The 24,766-nt window shown below is 36.2% G+C and overlaps 1 protein-coding gene across 1 annotated transcript; it reads right to left on the bottom strand.

The window, feature by feature from the left end:
- Positions 1 to 638: 638 nt before the first annotated feature.
- Tao (Serine/threonine-protein kinase Tao) lies at positions 639 to 24,743 on the bottom strand. Its single transcript, XM_019052337.2, has 17 exons — positions 24,468 to 24,743; positions 22,648 to 22,773; positions 21,380 to 21,668; positions 20,209 to 20,404; positions 19,436 to 19,764; positions 17,901 to 18,063; positions 17,382 to 17,575; positions 16,290 to 16,460; positions 15,599 to 15,733; positions 14,608 to 14,789; positions 13,824 to 13,974; positions 11,939 to 12,178; positions 10,792 to 11,004; positions 10,301 to 10,483; positions 8,584 to 8,702; positions 7,121 to 7,252; positions 639 to 6,522 (listed from the first exon to the last, which is right to left on the bottom strand). The coding sequence occupies exons 2-16, from the start codon at positions 22,662 to 22,664 to the stop codon at positions 7,132 to 7,134; spliced, it is 2,703 nt and encodes a 900-aa protein (XP_018907882.1). The 5' UTR covers positions 22,665 to 22,773; positions 24,468 to 24,743; the 3' UTR covers positions 639 to 6,522; positions 7,121 to 7,131.
- Between the last annotated feature and the right edge of the window lie 23 nt (positions 24,744 to 24,766).

Below are 24,766 nucleotides of genomic sequence, written 5' to 3'. Positions count from 1 at the left end.
TTACTTCTATTTTTCTTCTTTTTTTGCGACTTCTTGTCTCACTGCTTTGTATCTAGAAGCTTTCTACCTGACTTTTAACAAATTTAATTTGAAATTATGTGGTACATGGATTTATTCTTGTTTTTCTCTGTCCGAATTTAGTCTTTAATGGTTGACGGATAGCCTGCCATATGTACCTGTGTTTAAGTCACTATTATGTATGAAACAAAAAATAACACTATGACAAGGTATTGCCATTAATTTTCAGTTGTAAAAGAGCAGAATTGCACATCTTGGGTAGGGATGCTGCAAATTTCCTGTCATACTTATTTTCCCACATGGAAAATTACTTGACATCATTTTGTAAAAACTTTGGTGATTTTTCTTCTCTATGTAAAGAATATTCTGCGAAAATTTCAAGCCGAGGTTTGGCCTCTTTTGAAAAATTAAATAGGAACAGAGATTTTGAAACACCGCAACCAAGAAACATTTCTGCAGTTTCACTGTTGTTTTTCAAAGCTTTGATGAAATTCTTATGCTTCCAAATACGTAATATCACAGAGGAATAGGTCATTGATAAAAAAAGGAATTTTTGCAAAAGACAAAGAACGGAACAGAAATTAGAAATAGGAAGGAGGAAATAATTCAAAACAACATAGTACTTTTGAAAAAGGGAGCTAGTAAAAAATTTAATAATTCATACGGTTTAAGATAGATATTAAATTACACATGTACTAAGTGTAAACTGGGTTCGGTTTAGAATGCTACCTAAAACTTTTGATGAAATTAAAATTTTTATACACTTGAAGGAAAAAATAAGATGCCGATAAAAATAATAATAAATAAAAATAGACATTAAATATTTATGATACAAAATCTAACAAAATGAAAATAAGTGACAACAATCTCAAGAGCAGTAATAATAATTTAGCAGTTAAAAATATTCATGACAAAGATCACGAGTTGTTTCTCAGCCATTGTTTGCATAGCTTATCTCTACAGCTGTAGATGTGAAAAACGTTTTAAAAAAATATGTGAAAATTTATGCAAATTGATCGATTTCTGTCGTGGCATCATCTCCAATTATCACTAGCAAAGCAGAAGTGAAATCAATAACTTCCACTTTGACTAAAATCCACTTGCATTGAATTTTCTGCCTTCCAACACATGGCTCTAGAGGAAGACATAATTATTACTAAATAAGAATGCTTAATATTGTCATTTCATCAATGGATTCTAACCAAGGTACAAATTTAAGCATTAGTATATGTTTTTTCATGAAAATTTCACTTGGTACATACGATTTATGCACCGAAAATGACTGAAATCGACTCCTGACCAAAATATTAGCATTTTTATTAGACACTGAATATGAAATATTTGAAGTTTTCGCTTGCAAGAAGAACCAGAGTCTACATGAATCAAATCGCACACTACAACAGTTTTAGCACCACTCAGTGTTACTCATAGTGTACACAATATGCAACAGCTGAGCTGAAGTGCTGGGATGAAGGTTGATACTTATTCATACCACACAAACTGTTGCAGTGACGTTCAGTGTGCGATTAAACTCTAGTAGACTTTAGTTTTCTTGTGGACTGGAAGTTTTCATTTAGGCCTGAAAAAACGTCTATGTCTTAGTTTGGGGTTACTTTCATCATTTTTGTTGCAAAAATCGTGGTCTAAATGAAATTTTGATTAAAAAACATAATAGCAAATATTTAAATTGGCACTTTGTCTGGTGGTCCATTAATAGAATGTGTTTAGACTATTATGAAACTCTTTTGAAACAGTAGCTTGATCTGTATTCAGGCTGACGTAGCAGGAGGAGAAAATCATCTCGACTAATTGTAAGTAGGTGGTAGGAGGGTTCACTAAAAAAAAAGTCTGATCGACAATTAGAAGCTTAACTCACACCAAAAAAGGGACAACTTTTTTTTACAAAATAGCTGCAAGCAAAAACATACTAATTCCTGTGATAATTAGTAATTGTGAAATGAAGTGAGTCCAGGCAATATGTAGAAATCCTAACCGAAAAACTTTCAGGACAACGCAATTTGCAATACCTCAGAAAAGAGAGGTTACTTAAAAAATTAGGAATAAGCAAAAAAATCTACTAAAATTCAAGCAATTCCGCAGCGATTGGGAGTATTTCTATAAGCTCGTTTGATTGCCCTGATGAAGATCAGTGTGTCGATGCTTAAGAATTTTAAACATTATTTCGACGGTAGAACTCCCAAACAAATTATCTCATTTGCAGTGTCTAAAAATCTCTGCTCCTGTTTCATTTTTTTAAAAGGAGAACAAATCAATATCATTCCTTTGAATTTTCTTGGACTTTGCTTCACATAGAGAGGAAAAACATGGAAGTGTATGAGAACTGACGTTGAGCAGTTTTCTATTTAAAAGATAAGGTATGATAGGAAGTCTGCAACGTTGTAAATCGAGATGCATGATTTGGGAGTTTCACCATCTATTTGGCCACTTTTTCAGATGAAAAATGTTTAATGATGATACCGGAAATGTTGTAATGAGCAGGAATTGTCTCCAAAAATGTTTTAGGTGCCTGTATTTAGAGCAGCACCCCTTACTTTGGGGCAAGTCATACTTTTTGGCTAATTTGGTGCATGGGGCTCCGTTAAATTAGAACACTAATGAAGGTACATAGGGCTGTTGCTGATGTAAAAGACTAATACCTCCCGGTTAAATACTAATATTTGAAAGCTTTTATATTCTGAGTGCGTTATTAATCTTGAGAGCTCAAGTTTTCTTTCTCAACTCCTCCTAATAAGTATTATTATATTTGTAGTGATCGTCTGATGGGCAATTCTTGCTAGGCCACACAAAAACCAAGACTCTCGTAGACTACTTTCGGAGCTATCAATACTACAACTGCAATGATACTTGAATATGCAGATCACTCTTGGAAAGAACATATCATTAGAATGCAGTTCTGATAACTCCTGTAAGTCCAAAAACTCACGTAGTACCGACCCTTATTCTATAATGTCTACTACTGGCTCAAAGTAGATAAGTGAATATGCATTTAAATCAGAGTTGTAAAGAGGGAAAACTTCATTCTCACCGCTGATGATTTCTGCTTTTCTAATTTTAGTGGCTGATTAAAACTACGAAAGCTTTTAAATTGTGGATGTCTAATCTGGGACTTCCTTAAACTGAGCAGTAAAAAGCAGAGAGAAAAAAAACATGAAGGAATGCCTGGAACAGCCTTCATATAATTACATGGTAATGATATGATCTTTTGCAATGGGCCATATTTTATGATCATTAATAAAATGGACTATCAAAGAGAAATAATACATTCCCATCCTTCAGTCTGGTTTGGACATGATTTTTTTCTTTTGTTTTCAAATTATGAGCAGGGATGAAGAGTACTTAATTCAAATCTTTTTCTGTTATTTTTTCCCTGGAAAAATTTCATAATGTTTCGGGTTTCAAAAAAAACTCACAGAGTCAGTTATACTTAATCCTGCTCATCAATGGGTGCCAGGGTAGATACTTCTGTGCTATGGAAAAACACTGTATGAACATATTAATGCTGCCTAATTTCCCCTAATAAGAAATTTATTTTTTAGGGAAGTCACAGATATTTTCCTTGAAATTTTTGGATAATTTTGATTAAATTGGGAATGAAATTCCGTGCAAAATAGGAAAAAAGTATTCGTAAGTTTCTCCAAAAAATGACATTTTTATCGAAGGAAATATGGCAATGTCCCAAAGCTCATGCAGCGTTCTTCCTTAACACATTGGAATAGATTTGTGGTATATATATGTATGTGCATGCTACAAATACAATTTTGAACTTACATAATACAAGAGTTAAAATTGGTATCCATAATTCGTAGTCTCAGTATGCTAATAAATTAAGAGACACAGATAAAAAGGACAGCAATCGAACAATAATTTTTAACAATCTGGAGAAAATGTGTTGAATGAGTAACCAAAGAAATCTTGCTTATTATTGCTTTTTGCAGTATGAGTGTAAATGTGTATATTAGGAGAAACTTTAAGGATCTGCACTGCAAACACTATTCTACACACCACAATTTTTTAAAAAAAAAAGAATGTGTTTGAATGGTTGACGATTGTTCATATTTATCCAAACAGATAAGTTTCAGCTGCTGCTCCCACACAAAAATACCAGACTGTTATCAGACTTATATCCGTCCACAATGCAATGTAGAACAGACCTTAAGAGTGATAAAAGTTTTGATTACCTTAAAATCACTGGAGGCAGCAAATAAAAAATGACGAGAGGTATTAGGGAATCAGTCCATTACCCATTTGAAAAAACAAAACTGTGTTCTCATCTCTGTTACTCTTGACATGCATTTCTGATGCATCTCATCCAGTTTGTTTTTCTTTCATCACATTAAATTTTGAGGTTAAATTTTTTCCCTTTGCTGATGTAAAAACCAACTGAAGCAGATAGAATTGGCTCTTTTATAATGTTCATACATGTGAGAAGGTTGATATACCTTTGACAAATGATTGTTACCAGCAAATAAAAAAATAACATTGCACTAGGACTGGACTTAAAAATGTTTACTTCAGAAAAGGATGCTTAAAATCATAAGCATAAAGGGAAGCATGAATCAGCATTTGTTCTTGCAGAGAGGAAGAAAACTCCTGCTTGATAATTGTGCTTTAAGGTGAAAAAATAGAAGTTGGATGATATGAAAAACAAAAAATTATTGATTTTGCATAATTTGATACATAGGACAGATCGGCTGTTAAAATAAAAATTTTATTGAATACTTACTGGGAAACTTTGCAACAACTAAATACAAGAAAAATGGATTATGCTAAATAAATTAGCGCTATCTAAGAAATTTTGCCGAAATTCACCGTTCATTACATCATTTAGATAATATTTAATTTTAGAAAATGTTCACATGATTATTTTTTACGTAAAAAGCAAGGCAATGAGAGATTATGGAAGAAAATTTAAAAAAAAAAAACACTTCGAGAGCAACATGAATGAGTTTAGAATATGGGTGATAATAGCAACTGAGAGAGTTTACATAGATAACACACAGGTCAGATTCATTTCAGGACACACAGCTAAATTTTCAATGTAATAAAATCACAACTATTTCCTTCATTCTTCTTTGAAAAAGGAAAAATGCACCGAGTTAAATTTAGGCACATCACAAAGGTTGATATATGAATGTCCACTCATAAAACTTTACTTAAATGAATAGGAAAAGCTCGAGAGTTAAATATATTAGTCTTTACTGACCTCCATTTGGTCTAAGGACTTTGAAAAGATCCTGAAATGGCTTTTCTGTTTTTTTAAAAAAGCACAGGTTAACAGATAAAAACCTGCTTCACTTTTGAATAGGTAGTTTTAAGCAAAAAGTTTACAAGCAGGCTAAGATGATTATCCTGGGATTGTTGATCAGGCTTTTGAATTAGACAAAATACACAATTGTGTCATCAGGTTAGGATTTTAAGTTGCACGCCCAAACGTACTCTCACACGATGAAGAAGCATACATGAAAAACAGGTAGGGTTCGAATGATTAAAATTACATGATAGTTAAAACTTCAAGGTTTAGATAGAAAGCAGCGAAATTCTAATTTTGAATCATTCAGAGTTTCTTGGGCTATTTTCTTTGATAAAGACTCTTTAATATAATTAATTAGTTGAAGAAAACCTTTGTTACTTCTCCCACAAGCATTCATAATTTAAGTTTTTAGGCGATGAGAAACGAAATAAACTTTTCCTAAACCTGATCAATGCAAATTATCTGAGTGACTTGGTTGCTGAATTGAACCTTTGTGAATCTGGTCAAAAATCTGATGGCAATTATTGCCCAAAGGTAACTTTTGACATTTCTTTCTAACTTATGAACTCTTCTACAAATCGCGATTGAGAATATACTTTTCCCGCAAAAAAATGAGGTTTTGAAAAAAATTTGCATACACTTCATGACAGTCATGATTTCTAAAATGCAGAAATCGATTACAAAGGCACCCTATTAATTCTGCAAACTTCTGGTTGAAGGGGACCGCCAAATTTGAACCTGCAAGAAAATGAGCCTCAATAGAGGAAGCTAAAAGGAAACTCGCCCATTCACAACTTCTGAGGCAGCAGTGTCAGAAGAGAAAAAAAGAGGAAAAATCAACTTAAAACAAATACTTTGGAATATTTGAACAAGGTATAATGAATAAACAAAAAAATGTGTAACAAACTTCACTCCTATGACAATACAAAAGAATAAGAAACAACTTATGTTTGCTCCTATATTTTTTGACTAGGAAGGTTTCTCAAGCTGATGAATAGCTGTCCAGTCATGATGTTAAAACAAAGTTTATACAAATATATGCAGTATCCAAGTGAAAGCGAAACTATACAATTGTTAAAATGAGTTTTAGGTCTTAAGTTGCCTTAAGTTTCTTCAATTTAAAAGCCTAGTTAAGTTAAAAAGTCAGTCATTTTTTTCTAGGGTTTTATACAAAGACAATCCTATGCTTAAAAGTAAATGTACAACTGATCTTCCGAGATTATATAAGACCCCTGAAACATACAAAAAGTACATTACAACATGATTCTGTAAAAAAAAGAAATCTATAATAGCGAAAGAAAAATGGACAAGAAAACCTATGAGAGGTAAAAAAACTTATGGTCAGGTTAGAAAAAACGAGTGGGACCGTTACTGAGAAAAGAACCGTTAGTGGCAAAAATTCAAAATTTAAATATTAAGTTGCTGAACAGAGGAGTTCTCAACACAAATTCAGGCGTTCCCTCTGGCGTGCCACAATCTGTGGCTGAAACCCAGTCTTGTGTTCCATTCTCATTACTCATCCATTTAATTGAAGTGTGGAGCTGGGAGGGCGATAACACCACGGGAGGTTTAAGAGATGACTAAGCATGTAATCAAGTCTAGTAAATATGTTCTGGCTATGTGATACCAAAAAAAAGAGAGAAGAATGATGATGTGTTCCAGCCCCTTGAAATTATACAAACTCTTCATCTGCAATCAAATTTTCAGCGAGCAAAATTTGAATAAAAATAGCAGGTTACCTACAGGCGACTATGATATTTTTACAATGAGCATACCTAGTTGAAAATGGAAAATTATAAAATGAAATGTAAAAATTAAGCTATTACTTACAAAACTCACAACTAAAGGCTTTGTTCCGGGAATGATGTAGAACTATTGCTATGTGCTAGACTTAACATGCTACCACAGACGCTATCCTCATCTTGATAGCTTTCTTTGGATGCTTCCGCTATTGCTAATGCACTGCAAGAAAAAATAAAAAGATATGAGATTCGAACACTTCGGAGTGATACAGTGAACTTCCAAAGAATAACTGGTGATTTAGAAACAAGCATCTTGATGAAAAACCTAACGATTATGTTAAAAATTTGAGTGTACATTTCTAAATGCTGTCTCATGCCAAAGACATAAAAAAAATTGATGAGATCCGATTAATACTTAATTTGATCCTGACCCTGAAACTGTAGACATCAATTTCCTACATTTTAGACAAACTTATTCAGCCTTGTATTCCGAAAATATTTATGTAACGTAGAACTGGTGCAGTGCTGATCATGGCACCGCCAAACTTAAATTCACCGAGATCACACCTAAAATCTTGTCAGAAAAATCACATTCGTGTGATTGTGCTCAGTTCCTCCTTACATTTAACCTTGATTACATTGACCATTAATCCTCGATTTAACGAATTTTTTTGCTGGTCCCCAGAAATTCATTATATCGAAGTTTTACTGTAATTGCGATTTTTTACACTTAAAAAAGTAATTGCAAATTATTCGCTTTACTATTCATAGCTCTGAGTAAGTGACTTAAAGTATTCGCTTTTTGCATTGCTATTCACGAATAGTTGCCGAAATTAATTGCTGTTCGCTTTGTTCGGAAAATTCACTAATCGCACAGCCCTAGCTGAATGCGATCCAATAGTAAATACAACTAATATGGGGATTTTAAAGGATCCAAATGAGTAAAGGCACTTAAAATTGAAGCTCAGGTAATCAGGGCGTCTACTAAAACAGGTTGATTGAAGATCAGTACTTTTACAGTACAGTCCCAAGAAATTCAGTACCTCCTCAACAGGAAAATTCAGTACTTTTTCAGTCCCTCCAATTGTTGAAATTTGAAAAATTTCAAAAATTTGAATTTCTCGCTCAGATTGCGACAAAAATGACAACTTTTTTTAAAAGATTCCGGACCTTTTGCGGAATTTCCGCACTTTTTCAGTACTTCCAGCCCACTCTTGAAATTTGAAAAATTTCAAAAATTTGAATGTCTCGCTAAGCTTGCAACAAAAATGACAACATTTTTTTAAAAGATTCCGGACCTTTGCGGAATTTCCGCACTTTTTCAGTACTTCCAGACCGCTCTTGAAAAATCCTTACTGTTTCCGGACTATCCAGAAATTCCGAACTTGTAGACGCCTTGAGGATATTGTGCTGATTAATACTCTCATATAGGCTCAACGGGCTATTATTTCCCTCAATTTCAGATGGCAGCGCACTTCGAAGATGGTGATTTAAAAAGGCTTGGCTATGCTGTCTTGCTACAAGGCGTTATGAACGAGGGGAGGAAATTACCTGAATCCCAAACGAGCAGACTCCTCATCAAAATGTTCCAATTCTCTCTCTTGTTTTTCATGCAAGGCTTGGATTCTTTCTTGCCTATCTTGCAGAAACTGTTGTGTTTCCATTTCCATCTGAAAAAAAAAAATTAAGTAAGACAGCCTATCGTTACAAAGGAACCTCGTTAATTCATCTTCAACTATGTACCATAAAACTTATTAATGTCGTTAGATGCTTAGATTAGAAAACTGCTTGTCGATAGTGCAACCGCAAAGATGCATATCCTGGTTGCAATGTTTCAAAATCTTCTTTTATTTTTTGAAAGGAAAAAGAACCAACACACTGGCTTGAAATTTTCCCAAAATTTTCTATAAGTAGAGAAGAAAAATCACCGAAGTTGACAAAAAATTATTTTAGGTAGTTTCCTATTTTGAGAATAAGTGTAGCAGGAAGGCTATGTCATCGCAAATCGAGATATACATTGCTGCAGTTTCACCATCATTATAGGTTATAGGTATGGTTATTTCCTGATTTTAGTCTATACGAAAAAAAAGTCTAGTCAAAAAAAAAAAAAAACCTGTGTACAATGAGCAGAGAAACCTTTCGTTGCATGACCCGGATTGCAATTATCAGCCATTATAAAATGGGAGGAATTAAACAAGTTGTCTATAGGGGCCGACGGTAGTTACTGTTACGCAGTTTTAATTTTCCATTGAACTTTTTTTTCAAAATACTTTTGGTAGTACAGTAGAACCTCGCTAAGTCGGAACCCGCTTAAGCTGGAAACCCCGCTAACTCGGTAATCATGGCTCGGTCCCGTTTTTCCGCCTATGTACGCAATGATAAGAAATCCGGCTAACTCGGAAAACCCGCCAACTCGGTAAAATTTTTTGGCCCCAAACTTGAAAAGATCCCGTATCAAGTTCCGCTAACTCGGATTTCCATTTTCCATTTTCATTATTCCCTAACCTATCTGCAAATTTGTTTCGCCGCGCTCAATGTGAGGGCAACGTGGCAGCGCCGCGCTCGGCGCGCTCGCCGCACGGTGGATGTCTTGACTGCAGTCAATCACAAATATGAACCCAATGCCTCTGGCGTCCGGCCTACGCTGCGTCCCCCCTCCACTCCGTGACATCAACGCACCTTCCGTCCAGAGAAGTCGTCGCTCGCACTCCGTTTCCTCGGTCGGCTTCCAAGTTCCGCGCAGGAGGAAGGATCGACGAAGTGACTCATGCCACGTTTTCCTAGGATTGGATTGATGCTCGCCTGTCGCTCTATTCTATCATTTATTATTGGTAATTTATTAAGCGTGCCTAATTTGTTACATCGTATAACTGCTCCGCGAGCAATCTGGCGCATAATGCGCCAGAGCGTAAAGCTTTTCATTCAGTGGTTCCGGTGAGCGCCCGACGCGGTATTACGACATGGAGTAATTTTGGCGCGAAATTCGAAATTGCAACAGGAAATAATACGAAGTCCTGTTAACTCGGAAACCGTGCTAAGTCGGAATGAATCCTCGGTCCCGATGCATTCCGACTTAGCGAGGTTCTACTGTATGCATTCTGCCTGTGTTGCTCTGAAAATAAATAAATTAATGATAGAAGTTCCAGGTAATAATTGTGGTTATTCTGGTTTTTCGACCACTACACCATGATTTGCAGTTTTCAACGGCACCATTGCTGCTGTGAAAGTGCTTTAAAAGATGGGAATCCATGAAAAGAAAAGAAGGTACCTTTTGCTCAAGGAGCGCCCTCCTCACAGAGACTCTGTCCTCCAATTCTTTCCTCTCACGGTTCCTCTGTGCTTCTGCCTGCATTTTGTTCTTGCTCTGGTAGGCCATCAAAATTTCTAGTTCGTAGTGAAGCCGCTCTTTCAGATGATGACACTCCAACTCTTGTGACTCATCCAGTCTTATCTGAAATAGAAAAGAAGAATGATTACTTAAAAGATAGAGGAATTAAGATTAATATAAATTTCACTCACAACATGCACTCTTCTTAGTTCAGGAAATTGCCAGTATACAGCCACTAAAGTCACTTGTGGAAGAGAATGTCTCTTTTGGCTCAAAGAAAATTCATCAACTTCAGAGAGAAAGTATTCTTCATTCTTGACAACATAATTATTTAATCTGTGAAAAGCTGGTTTACCGAATAAAGCTTTTTGATGAGTTCAGAGGTGTCTAAAATGAAACGAACTAAAGGATTGGTATAAGAAACTACTTACGGATTGTTTCTGGAGCATCTCAGCAATACTCTGCTCATACTGATCTCCGAGCAGTGCCAACTTCCTCCGCTGTTCATCTTTTAACTTTTTGATGACAGCTTTTTGTTCGTCTTTGGCCGTTGTAGCTAGAATTTGAGCTTTTAGTGCTTTGTATTGGGAATTCTGAATTTTACAGGTTTCTCTAAACTGCTTGCGGATCTGCATTTCTTTTTGCTGTTAACATAAAAATTTGAGATTAAGTTGATTCTGCACAACCAGGTGTCCAAAGATTCATTGAAAAATAAACTTTAAAAAAAGTGAGATGTTCACATCAAAATCAGTACCCTCAAACGTTCTGCTTGGAAAAAAAAGCCAAAATCAACAAAAGTAAAATTGGCCATTGAAAAATAACTCAATAGTTCGGCAAATGACTGCAGTTTTATTTCATAACCCTTCTTTTTAATTTTGATTGATTATATTCGTAAAAATTTCAAGAGAAATTCAACACTGGGAAAGTTCTTCTGATACAGAGCACCCTGCAGGCCGATTATTTTTGAGTCGATATCCGAATCGTATCGTTAAAAGTCGTGTTATCGCCATGATCAAGAACCGAGTGATTATTTTCCCCGCGTCGGTCGATAAATGCGTCGTTAACTAAGGGTTGCTCCCCGGGCTATCTTTCCGTATCGATGTAAACGTAACCTCAAAATAGAGTTAGTCCTGAAATTCGCCGCAGCGGCTCCAAGCCGCAGCGCTGGCGGCCAATCACGTGACCGGTAGACGGTCTGTGATAGGCTGATTATTTGTTTGCACGTCGGCAACGTTGCAACCGTTTATCCTGTTAACGATATCGATAAATGCGGCAAAATAATCACGTCGACTATGAATGGTCGATTGTTAAGTGAATTTTGTCAAGTTATCGATTCAGATATCGACGCGAAAATAATCAGCCTGCTGAGATCATTTCAGAACTCGATTAAGCTCAAGAGGAGTTTTGATTCTGAACAAACAAGGAGTTTGAATTAGCAAAGATGGAAAGAGACTCATTTATCACTAATGAGTAATAATTGGGAATTTTCAATAGGCTCACCTTAGGATTCAATCCTTAACAACCTTGGTGGTTATTGTTAGATTCAACCGAGAACAAAATAAATAACTGTGCACTTACTTTCAAGCTCTTGGGCTGCTGTTTCAACTCAAGTGCGTGTTTCTTCCGGAGTTCTCGTTCAGCGCGCTGCATGTAGTCCTGCTGGTTCTGAAGTTCAGTTTGATGTTGACGCAAGACCTGCTCCTCTCGGAGGGCGTGCACATTTTTCTGCTGCCGATACTCCAGCTCCTGCGTTTTTTCATGGTGACGCAGCAACATTGCATGAGCTTGCTCTAACTGTTGCTGACCTTTATTTAATTCCTGCAAAATAAGAATAAAGTTATAGAACCGACCATTAGTAAACTCACAAAATCTAACAGGCATCAGACTATGCAGTGATATGCTCTGTTTTAAGGCTTAGAAATAAAAATACCGACAGGTAACTTACAGCCCCATTAAACATTTTATTAAACCGAGATTATTCCTAGTGTAGCCAGTTGCTACCCAAAGAGATTCTGCATCCTGCACCCAAAAAATACAAGACAAATAAAATTTGAACAATCTTGAATCAAGTTTTTTTTATGATCCAATTTAGTTTCTGACTCATGGTTTGGGCTAGATTATTTCATATTTCAACACTGAAATGTATAGAATTACAGTGAAACCTCGCTAAGTCGGTTTCCGGATAAGCCGGTAACCCGCTTTAGTCGGTAGAATCGCCCGGTCCCGTTTATCACCCATATAACACAATGCTAAATAAGTCTCGGTATCTCGGTTTGGTCAGATTCTGAACCCGCTTAACTCGGTGAAATTTTTCCATCTCGACCTGTTTTTCTTCGATCGTCACCCGTGATCAAGCGTAGGTAGTGTTTCCGTGCGCGGTGCGGGTCGGGTCAAGTTACGCCACGAAGGGTGAGCGAATCTCCGAGAAAGCGCAGCGCAGTGCGAGAAACGACATCGGAAATAGAGAGATAAGGAATCAAAAACACTCGATAACGACACGAAAGATGAGAACAGTAGAGAATAGGATATCTGATACCGCGTGTTATCTTATCGCGCGTGTGAAAACACGCATGCATAATTAAGCAATTTCACGCATCGATGAGTTGACAGGTCAAATCGGCACCGGCCCCTCTCCCCCTACCATCTTGCATTGCCCTTCCCCGCTCCCCCCAGGAATCTTCCGCAGAGTTTTTCGGAGATTTTAGCGAGTATTGATACGTTGCATTTTCAGTTCAACGACCCGCCATTGGCCGCGGCGCATCACCGCGCGGCATGCCGCGTGGGGTGCGCGGGGGGTGATACGCAATGGGGTGCCGTGGCACCCCAACATACGATTAACCCGATGACTTCATGATGCCCTGACACTTACAACACGCAATTTCAAGTGCATCTCATGAAATTTTACTCTTTAGTACCATTTTCTTCGATCAAATGGCTCTCCTAAACACTCCTACAAGTCACTCTACACGCACGTTTGCGTTTGTCCAATTTAGGGCGCGAAATTTGAAAAAGCGCGGCAGGAAAAGTGGCAGTCCGCGTAAGTCGGTAACCCGCTTAGCTCGGTAAATTTCCTCGGTCCCGATGAAAACCGACTTAGCGAGGTTTCACTGTATACATTTTGCCTTAAAAAATATCCATAAAAGTCCTTAAAAAATATCCATGATTGTGCATGAATTTTATGAGAAAAATTACATGAATGAATTGTATAAAATTCAAAACGAGGTTTGAGACAATACCTCTTAACTTCAGCGCCTTTCTTCAATTAACTTCTACACTGACCTTTTAGTTAAAATTGATTTTCACTTCTTATGAGGACAAACTTGAAGTATAGATTTCATATTTCTCTCTTTAATTAGATGATCTAAAAAACTGTATGGCAGAAAATGGATAATTTCATTATGTTTTTGTTTTTCCTTCTTTTAAAAGTTTATTGGATGAGAAGTGACTTATAAGTAACTCATACTTCTCTAAGTAGTTCTTGCTCGAGGTTGTGGTAACTTGTTAATTTTTTCCGGCCAAGCTTTCTCAATTCTAACTCAAGGTAATCCTTCTGGCCTCTCAGTAGCCGTTGTTCCTCTTGAGCTTCTAATTGTTTTAGACTATCTTTATGACTTCTGAAATGAAAAAAAAAATCGTTACAGTTAGATCTTGCATCAACAGAAAAGAAAAACAATTCCTTGTTAGAAAATTCACAGAGACATTTGAAAATATAATTGGTCCCAACATACATAGGAACAATAACTTCACTACCAAGATATGAAAATGTAAATAATGAAAAAAAATAACGCACTCTGAGCAACTTCTGAGATGGTGACTAGATCATCGTAACTTCAGTGTTACAACTAACCTTGAGGCACCTCTAAAAAGGCATAAGCCTTCAAGAGCATTGCTATTGTTGCAATATTGATGGAATGTTCATTCTTTCATTTTTTATTATTTTTTATTTTTTGAAATCAAAAAGCAGAAAGAGGTTTTCACCTTACAGCGAAATATTTTATAAAGACAGCTTCACAAAGGACCATTCTTAATTTTAACACATCAAATTTTTGAGCGTATTAGTTACACCATTTTGCTGTTATTCTATTTCAGAGCACAACTGGAAAATGTGTCTCATTTCCCTCTTGGCCCCCCCCCCCCAAAAAAAAAAATTAATAGACTACACTTAAAATAAGAGTTCTGGATAAAGTTAATAGTAAACAAATAAATAAATAAATAAATATTGAAAATAAATGAGAATTATAACTTACTGTAACGTTGCATCACGTTCGCGCTTTGGGGTCGCCTCATCTAAGCTCAACTCACGTTTCCACCTTTCTTTGTTCGCTTTGTATTCTTTCTTCTTCTGTGCATCAAAAGCCTTCCTATCACATTCTTGCCGAGCAGAGATTTCTTTCTGCAGTTTCTTCTCCGCTGCTATGTTTTGTTTCAGCTGTGACAAAAGAAACAACATTTTTTGGTTTAGGAAAGAACAAGGAATAAACTGTCAAAGGAGAGCAAAAATAATATTATAAAATTAAAAAAATACAAAGACATTTCAAAAGATCATATATTCAGATAGCATCAGTGGCGTGGCATGCTTTGCGATAAATCGATTGATTTGCTATTTAAACCTATAGGAAAGGATCGATAGACAAGGTGTTTGCAGCGAACACCTTAATAATTGATTCTATACCATAGCTTCAAATCGAGAAAAATCGATACTCGATCATTCACACTTCGCCACTGGATAATATTAAGCTTTGTGACATCTCTGTCTGTTTAGACTTGGATTTTTCAGCAAATATTTTCTTCAGGGGAGAGGGATATTGTTTGGGACATCAGGGGTCTTTGCCTTTTTCCTCGAAACTTTTGTCTTGGGAGAATTTTCAGATCAACTGCTTCTTGCATACACAGCTGCTGTAAAACTGCATATGCAATATAGGATTCCTATTCATCATCAGACTACATCGTCCCTGCTTCCGATTAATTAGTACGAATAAAGTTATTTTTAACATAAACTATTAGATCTATTGTTCTAAGTGTGTTATTGTTATAAGATGAAAGTTCTTATAGAGATCTGTATATCTAATACGGACTGATTGACTACTCTAAATTATTGAAAGGTGAAATAGAGAGTGATAGAAGGACTGTGTCCTTGAAAATGGATGAAATTAAAGATAAGCAGCTTGACACAGTAATGAAAGAACAAAAACACAAAAATAATAATTTATTCTAAAGGAGGAAGACTGGATAACTTACCCGTCTATCTAGTTCTTGTTGATGTTTAATTTGAAGCTTTTCTAATTCTCTACTAAATTGTTGGAGTAACATTTCATACTCCTTATCTAGCTGCTGCTTATGACTTTCCATTTCTATCTTGCACCGCTCTTCCAACTGAAACACACAAAATTTAATTATTGGTTGCCCATAAAGAAATTATACAAATCATACAGATCAGTGAATATAATTGATGAAATAAAGATTATTTGTAAAAAACAAAAATTGCAGTAGGGCAACCTAAGCTGCAGCCTAAAGTAGTACATTTTAAGAATCAAAAATTCAAAGAGAAGAGAGGTGAGATGACAGAGAAAAAAAACAAAAAACGGGTAAGATCAAAGGACAGAGATCCACCGTATTATAGAGATGTGCTCTTACTACACACCCCCCCCCCCCCCCCCCCCGGACTACGTTTGAACATTTAAAAAATATTTGACTTCCCAGTGTTTTAGTTTCTTTTTTTTCTTTTTATAATTTTGAGGGAAATTAGTTAAAATGTCTCAAAAAGGACATAATGTCTTTAATTTACTAACAGGAGCCCTCCCTGACCCCTTTGATGCATCGTTTTCCTGCCTCAACCATTACAGGGGCAGCGTAATTATAGCAGCCTCAGGGCGGCAAAAATGAAAATCTGCCCATGCATTAAGCGGCTGGAAATTTCTGGAATTCTAACCTTGATTAAAGCTGCTTGATGTTCTCGTCTCATACGCTTGTATCCGGTCATCTGTTCATGCATCTCCTCTTGCATGTGCTCTTTTTGTTGTTTGGTGACGATAGATGTTGTTCTAATGGTTGCAAAATTGTTAGGTACACCATGTTCAGCCAGTGCTGCTGCATTTGAGGCCTGGAAAAGGAAGAATTCACATAAACAATCTTTCCAAAAAGCACATGACAAAACAACTACAGTAACATGCACGCACTATGAAAAAATTCAATCTTTATTGTTCAATGCAAGGAGAAAAAATGCAGCCAGAATTCATCATAAGCTTCAGAAATGCTAAACTCACAATACATGTTGCTGTTCTGTTTATCTAATAAAATTTAGGGAGTCGAATCACAATAAAGTTTCCATTGTCCATCCCAATGAAAATTAAAACTCCTAACTCTTCTTGAAACTGCTAACATTGACTTATCAAACCTGATCTAGATGAATTCATAATTGACAGCAAACGGAAAAAGAGCCAACAGGATAGATTAATGCGGAGAACAATTTCTATTAGATGAAGAAAAATTTATTTCAAGGTTTCTACAAAAAACAATCAATCTTTGATATTCTTGAAAATAAGTAGCATGCAGTTTAGTTCCTTTGTTGGCAAATGATGAGCTGAAGCTGCATTTCCGTAAAATGGTGAGTCCTGAACATGACAGATTATGAATTTACTAAGATTCTTCTTAAGACGTTGTGCTCTGTTTTCAAAAAGTATAAGAAATTGTTCTCACTTAGATAATTTGGGAGCTAGACATGATTCAACTTATTGGATGTCATCCTCACTCAGGACCAACACTAAGGCTGCCCCGTTGCGTATTCTTGTTGAATTATTTGGGCAAGGGAATAAGATTTGATCCTCAAGAGGAAAATCAATCTGGTTTGGTTCAAAATTTTCCTAACGTCAAAATAATTATAATATTAAGTATTAATTATTAATTAAGTATTGGTGTCTCAGCTTAGGTAACAATACCTCATGTTTTAGTTTTTTGACACTGGAATCATTTTTTATGGTCAGTGACATCTAATCTGAGAAAATAAGTTTTGGTTTATCTTTACCTTATTTCTGAGACGAATAGAGGACAAATCATAATTGAGGTTGTCGCCTGTGTGATTTGCATTAGCAGCAGGGGGTAAACTATTCGTAGAACTGCTCTGCGATGAGCCGCTGACACCCATTGAATGTATCGAGTGTTCCGATGTAATTGAATTACTTTTACTACTGTCGCCTCCAGTTTGTTCGTCTGGTGTATCTGCAAGGGCAATAAAGAAATGTTTTGATAAACCTTCAACAATCTTTTTCTCTTTGACAAATATTTTGCTACTTAAAAAAATCTGCACACAAAAATATGCGTTGCCTCCACAACACAAAACAATTTTGAACAAAATGATATTGTAACTTCTTTCCAGCAACTGTTACAAATGTTGCAGGCGAAAATACATCTGAAATCTGCGGAAAATTATACTGCAAAACTGCAGTTTTATACGCCTAAAAGTCAACTTGAATTGTAATTACATTAAAATAGTGCACAGAATGAATGGGCAAGTTGAGAAATTAAAGAAGAAATGTCAACTTACCATCTGGATCTCCAACATTACTCTCAGTCTCACAATTGTCTACCATCAAAATCTTCTTCATTTTTCTATAGTTAAGATTATCTAAATCCCGTACTGCGGCTTTGGTGCGATGGATTAAATCAACTAGAACATGCGGCGATCTTTGCCTGGTTACATATTGGTGCTGCAACAAAGAGGTTTACATTGAGGGGCTAGAATGGAAGTTTCATTTAAATAAAAAGCATCAGCTAAGGATGAACTTGGCCAGAAACATTGTCTTTAAGTTAATTTACAACATTGAGTCTAAAAATTTAAGGTCCTTGTTTTCCTCTTTTGTAACTAGACATGACTTAGTTTCTTCCTTGAAACTCAATCCTTCTTGGTACGCAGACACTTCAGTCGAAATCTAATTGAATCTAAATATCGAAAAGATATTTGTCTACAAATGGAGTTTGTAGAAAGACACCCATATTTTTAAGGGATGAATTGGCTTTTCGGGTTGGAGTACATCGACTTAATTGGGTAAAATTTGATACTCAAGCGCTGCTCTAATTGAAAACCTAGGTAGCAAAAGGATGACTTATTCTGAAGCTGATAAAGGATATTTCCCAGAGAGAAAAAAAAAAAATAAGCAATGCATTGCTAAAAAGAGTTCTAACTGCAGAAATATTAAAACCAACAGGCTGTACATTCTAATGGGCCTGTTGCATGCAAGAGATACAGCCGCGCGAATAGACTTTTTAAAGGTTAAATGACACAAAAATTACGATGGTCACATTAAAAAAGTCTGAAATACACTCCTTACTGCGCAATTTACGTTGTTAGGAATGCGCTTTTTCAAATTTCCCGCGTCTGGGGGCAGTTTTCTAATCACCGGAAACGAGTAAACGGCGGGCTCGGTGATTTCCGGAAGATGCCGAGTCGTTGTTGTTGTTGTTATTTTTTCCTTCAGTTTGTTTACACACCCAACGTGATCTCTTATAGTGGTCCATATACGCTTTATGCGCTAACCAAATCGATCAACTTTTAAATATCCAACGCAATCCTCCTACATTTCATTTCACAATATCACGAGCTCCGATTTTTAGGTTATGTTGTCAGTTTTAGTTGACCGGAAATGGCCGCGAGTTGCCGTTAATTGTTTCCGTTAGAAAACTGCCCCCAGACGCGGGAAATTTGAAAAAGCGCGTTCCTAACAACGCAAATTGCGCAGTAAGGAGTGTATTTCAGACTTTTTTAATGTGACCATCGTAATTTTCGTGTCATTTAACCTCTGAAAAGTCTATTCGCACGGCTGTATCTCTTGCATGCAACAGGCCCATTGTAGCTTGGATAATTTTCATCAGAACTTTTCTTTTCCACTTTTGTTGATTACTTTTTAATTTGATATGCATCCCTATCAATAATATCTTACGAGTCCTTCACTGATTGCAGACACCTGCAATTAGAACTTCCAAAATAGATCGATTTGTTTTGTTTTAATAGGTCTAACAGGGGAAAAAGAAGAGAAGAAAAAGAAAGAGAGAAAAAAAAGAAACAAGAAATCACACACATACCGATAATAGTTTGCCAGAGGTGGGTCTTTCAAAGGGGTCTTTTTGAAGACACGAATCGACAAAGTGCCGAAAAGTGTCTGACCAATCTGGTGATTGCAAAACAGGTGTGTCGTTTTGGGCAATATGATACAATGCCGACATAGCGTTCATGTTGAAGTACGGTGGTTTCCTTTCAGCAAGTTCAATGCATGTGATTCCCAGAGACCACACGTCCACCTTCCCATCGTACTGCCCTTCATCCATTGCTAAGATGACTTCAGGTGCCATCCAGTATGGTGTCCCTACAAAGCTGTTGGCGGGACATTTAATGCTGGCAGAACCAAAATCAGCTGCAAATTCATAAAAAATAAAAGATCAATGAAAATCAAAAAGCATTGAAAAATCTAAGTAAAGTCACATAAATATTCATTACCTCTACCAATGGAGGGTGTCTCCTTTTTCTTATTTCTTTCTACCAATTTGGGGGGACAAGCCTGCTTCACAGCATTATCATTATTCTCTTTAAGAGAGAGTTATTGGGAGAAGAAATAATTTTTAACTTGATATTAACCAAGTTCAAAGGTAGCGATGTTAATTGAAATCTGATGAGACCTGATTTTAAAAAAAATTTAAAACGCCTCTAGGAATTCTGGTCTTCCTCGTTTCTGACTGAAACGATCTCAAAACGGCTGACAGATGGTTTTCAAATGGACAAAATTTTGTTAAGATTCAAAATTCAAACTGCTTGAAACAACAGCTAAAGTAAATAAAAAAGAATTTCATAGAATTCAGACCTAATTTGACGGTTCCATTTTCAGTTAGTAGAATATTCCCAGCCTTGATATCCCGATGTATCCTGCCGAGTGAGTGGAGATAGTGAAGACCACGTAAAACACCTTCGCAAATCGCTGCAATTTCTTCTTCTTTAAGAGGTCTCTTGTGCACTTCTATGATATCACTAGCTGAGCCCAAACAATATTCCATCACCAGCTGAAACAAGGGAACACATACGTAATGATTTGAAACACCACAAAAATAATTACGTCAGAAAAATGCATGGAATGATCACGCATAAGAAAGAAAAATTAAGTTTAGATAGCAAAATTTTCATTGACATAAAATATATCCGAGTTAACAGTTCCAGTGAAGTTCAGAACAGGGATGCATGCAAATTCAGCGATCAAAATTTGCAATACAGGACATTATTTATTTACTTATCTATTTACTTATATATTTTACAATTTACGAGCTATAAACCCAAACAAACAAAAGATGCATCAAGAATTCAACAAGATGGCAAACATAACAAAGGATACAATAAAAAAAAAAAACATAGTTTGAACATGACTCAATAGACCACCAAGAGAGGAAAGCATACAAAGTAAACAAAAGGAGACTAAAACATCAATAATACTTAAGTATACCCCCCTACTTAAACTTTTAAACCTGAATGGCTCCTAACAAGCCTCAGCCAGATTTGCAGGCAGTTGGTTCCATCTCCGCTTCATGCAAACAATTACCAAATTGAAACGAAGAGAGGTTCGGGAGAAATCTTCCACAACAGGCAGGCAACTCTCGATGAATAGCCCATTTCATGAGAACAACATAGCTGAGCCTTGTCAGGAGACATCATGAAACCATTTAGAATCTTGAAACTAAACATGAGGTCTGAGAGGTGGTGCTGCAATTCCATGATGGTTAGATTCAGCTGACGAGAAATATCGCTATAATCATGATCATAAATGCTCATTGGGTGACCTGAATTGAAGATAGAAACCTCAAAAGTCTATGTTGAATGAACTCTCATAAATAAAGACCTCGAGACCGAAGACATTAATTTAGGTTTGGCGATTTGAAATTTAGAATAACTAAGCTTGAACACTTATGTGCTATACAGATTAAAGTTTAGTTCATTCAACAGAGAACTGTTAGGGAAAGAAACTGAGATTGAGAGCTAACACATACCCATGCTGTGTGATCACGAAGGAAGCAGCCTTTGTATTCGATCGTATTTGGGTGGCTGAGTTGGCGCAGAAATCTTATTTCCTTCAGGATATCTTGCCACTTTTCCACGCTCTGCTTCCCGAGGTAAGACATCTTCTTGATAGCGACAACCTCTCTGGTGAGGAGACACCTTGCATAATAAACAGCACCAAAACTTCCATGGCCGATCTCTCTAAGATCTTCAAATATTTTCTCTGGATCCTCCTTATCAAAAAGGTCTGCTATTTCTGGATCTTTCAGGCTACCAGGTCTGAAATGTACATTACTGGATTAGTGGATAGAGTAGTGCTACATAATTACTAGATTGGTGGATCAGTGAATATATGGATGTTACAAGCGCCAAACCACAGATTTTGGTATGCAGTGTTGCAGATTTCTTGCAACGTGACATTAACAGCAACGTATCTTGCCACATCAAGTTTAAGCCAAGTAAAAGAGGTTTGAAGTTCTTTCCCTCCATCAGACTCAACATTGAGGGCACGAAACTTTTGTGGAAAAATGTCCCTTAGTATTCGTTGAAAAAAATAAGAAAAGAGCAGAAATTCTGAAACACAACAATCAAGGTACATATTTTTGCAGTTTTTCGATATATGACCATCCACAGAAAAAAAAGCCTTGGTGTACAGGAGCAAAATTTTTGGGGGAACGTTTGCAATCAAGAATAGACAAATTTTACATCAGGAAATAGCACCATTCAAAATAGATTTGTGGTAACCAATGGGCCGACTGATGATTGATTCTTTCGGGTTGATGTGACATTTATCCACACTCTTCTTTCCCTTGTTCTATGAATGTTAAGGATACCCATGTTTGTAAAACATAAATAAGTATTATTGTCCTCATTGTTACAACAGTTTTTCTTGTTTGTGATGACAGAACTTCAAAACCTTGTGTCTCCATTGAAAGGTCTCATTATTTCAGCGTGTACCTCCTGTATTTTTTCAAAGGTCAACCAATCGTCATACTCACAGCTTGAAATTTTTTCAAAGGAACCAAGAAAAGGTAAAAAAATAAAAAATATGAAACCATGATATAACGATTTTCCTATTTTCCTTCAAAAAAAAAATAAATCAGCTACAAGTCAAAATTTTGAAATTTCGCACTCAAAATACTCGGTTGAGCAATTTGGCAATAGACCTATAATTTTGTGAGAGGAAATTATTATGATATTAACTTAATTTTTTAACACATTTGACCCATTTGAAAAAAAAAACTAACTAAAAACGTACCTTGGTACTGCCGGCATATCTCCTCCAATATTAGAATAGAAGCGCTAGGAAGAACTTGCCAATATGGGAACATTAAAGAGTGTCTGAACACGCAACAAGCTGAATGCTAAGACATGACTACTGCACCTGTGAAAAACAAAAATGTAACTTACAGTTGAAGCTTAATATTATGGAGAGGGCACCAACTCATTAAATCTAGAATAATCATGGTACTCAGTAAGTACCACCTTGGTACTTCAACATAGTTTCTGGAGTTCCTTCTTCATTCTGTTTTTGACTTTCTTCACGATGTTTTAAAATCCATGGGATCTAAATGATAAACAATAGGATGCTAAATTTAGTCTCTAGATTTCACGATGTACCTTTTAAAGATTTAATTTTATGAAAGAAGTAAGATAGGTAATAGCTTTAAATATGCCATACAGACCGAATAAAATTTACATCATTACCATCTGGAAGATAGTATTAAGCGTTTTGTAGATTTGTGTAATGAATTGTGAAAATTCCTGTAGCTCACTTCAGTTTTATCACAAACAAGGCCAAGGACTCATAGCCTAGCGTATAAAATTCCAAAGCATCGTGATTTATATGTTAGTACCTGCAGCCTACAGTACCATTTAATTTTAATATTTCTCAATTATAAAACTTAGAAGAAGAGTCAGGCAATGGTTGACAAATCTAATAAACAAAGATTTTAGACCAGTTTTGAAGAAACAAATACTTCGAGGATATGAAAATTTTCATCTGATTCAACTAGTTTACACTTCGAAGGAGACCCAAATTGAGGATTAATTTTCAAAGTCATTAAGAAATTGCTTCTGATGCTGAGGAAATTCATGCAGCTAATTGAGTAATTAAACTGAGACCCTTAAACAGCTATGCCCAACTTTTCTCCTTGATCAGCGAGAAATGACCAACCAAGTGTGATGGTAGGGGATTTCGTAAGTCCCCACAGCCAATAACAGAGGGCAACTACACATAAATCTGCACCGACTAATCTGAGAAACTTTGAGAGGCTAAAGAGAAGATAATCATATATTCTTCAAAAAGGCAGCTTATACTTTTAGAGGAGAGTTACATGACTCCTACAAAACAAGATCCCTCACAGACACAGCTAAAGTAATAGCTTATTGATTATTCATAGGCTCACAGGTATAGATACATTTAAGCCATCATGAGCGACTGTGATCATATTTCTCATTCCAAGATCAACTGCTAATCCGGTTTAATTGCCAATGAAAAAGTTACAATAATAAAATCAGCCCAAAGTCGGTTGAGCCTTCTGTGCCAGCCTCACAGGTTTACAGGTTATTACCGAATACCGAAGATAACCATATCTATGACAGAATCTGACTTTGGTCGAGAGAAATCTTAGGGAAGCAGATATGGATTGTTCAGACAGCAAATGTCAAATTTTTCACATTGTAATTTCCAGGACTTTGAGTAGTCTACATAATAATGATAGGGGGATACGTTTACCGTCTAGCTTCATGTATGATTAGAGGGTACCCATAGACCACGACCTATACGACCATTTGGTGATAAGGAATTCTTCCCTTAAGGATGATAGGAAAGCATGTGCTTTACATTGAGAGTGTGTAGCTGAATGATGCAGATAATTCGAGACAATAGTGAATTAAATGAGGGCAAAACATTGAAATGGTACAGTGGTAGAGCACCTAATGATGATAAGTAACTTGCTATCAGTTATCGTCCGGCTATTGGACCATAGACTTGACTGCCATTTGAAATTTCGTTACTCTAAAAAGCGAGAGATAAGGTGGATAAAAGGCTGGTTGAAACGAAGAACAATCCAATACCTGTAAAAATATTGCCTAGATATCCACACAATGGATCACAGAAGGGTTCACAGAACAGGGAGCTCACTTTTAGAACATCAAGACTGCACGAATGAAACTTTATGGTACACGGCGAAACCGTAATAAAAGAGAAGCGAATTACAATATTCTGAAATCACAAGCAAGGGATTGCATGTAGAAAAATAATAAAAGGATTGCGCAGATAATAAACTAAATTAATCGGTCGAAATTGTTGTACAGCGAACTCTTCTTGTATTGTTAAGATGGCGCTGCACTGCGCATGCGCAGTAACCTATAAA

This window comes from Bemisia tabaci, chromosome 4, assembly GCF_918797505.1.
Source record: "Bemisia tabaci chromosome 4, PGI_BMITA_v3".
NCBI lineage: Eukaryota > Metazoa > Arthropoda > Insecta > Hemiptera > Aleyrodidae > Bemisia > Bemisia tabaci.
The sequence above is the reverse complement of the archived record's forward strand: the minus strand, read 5'-3'. Positions and strand labels throughout refer to the sequence as shown.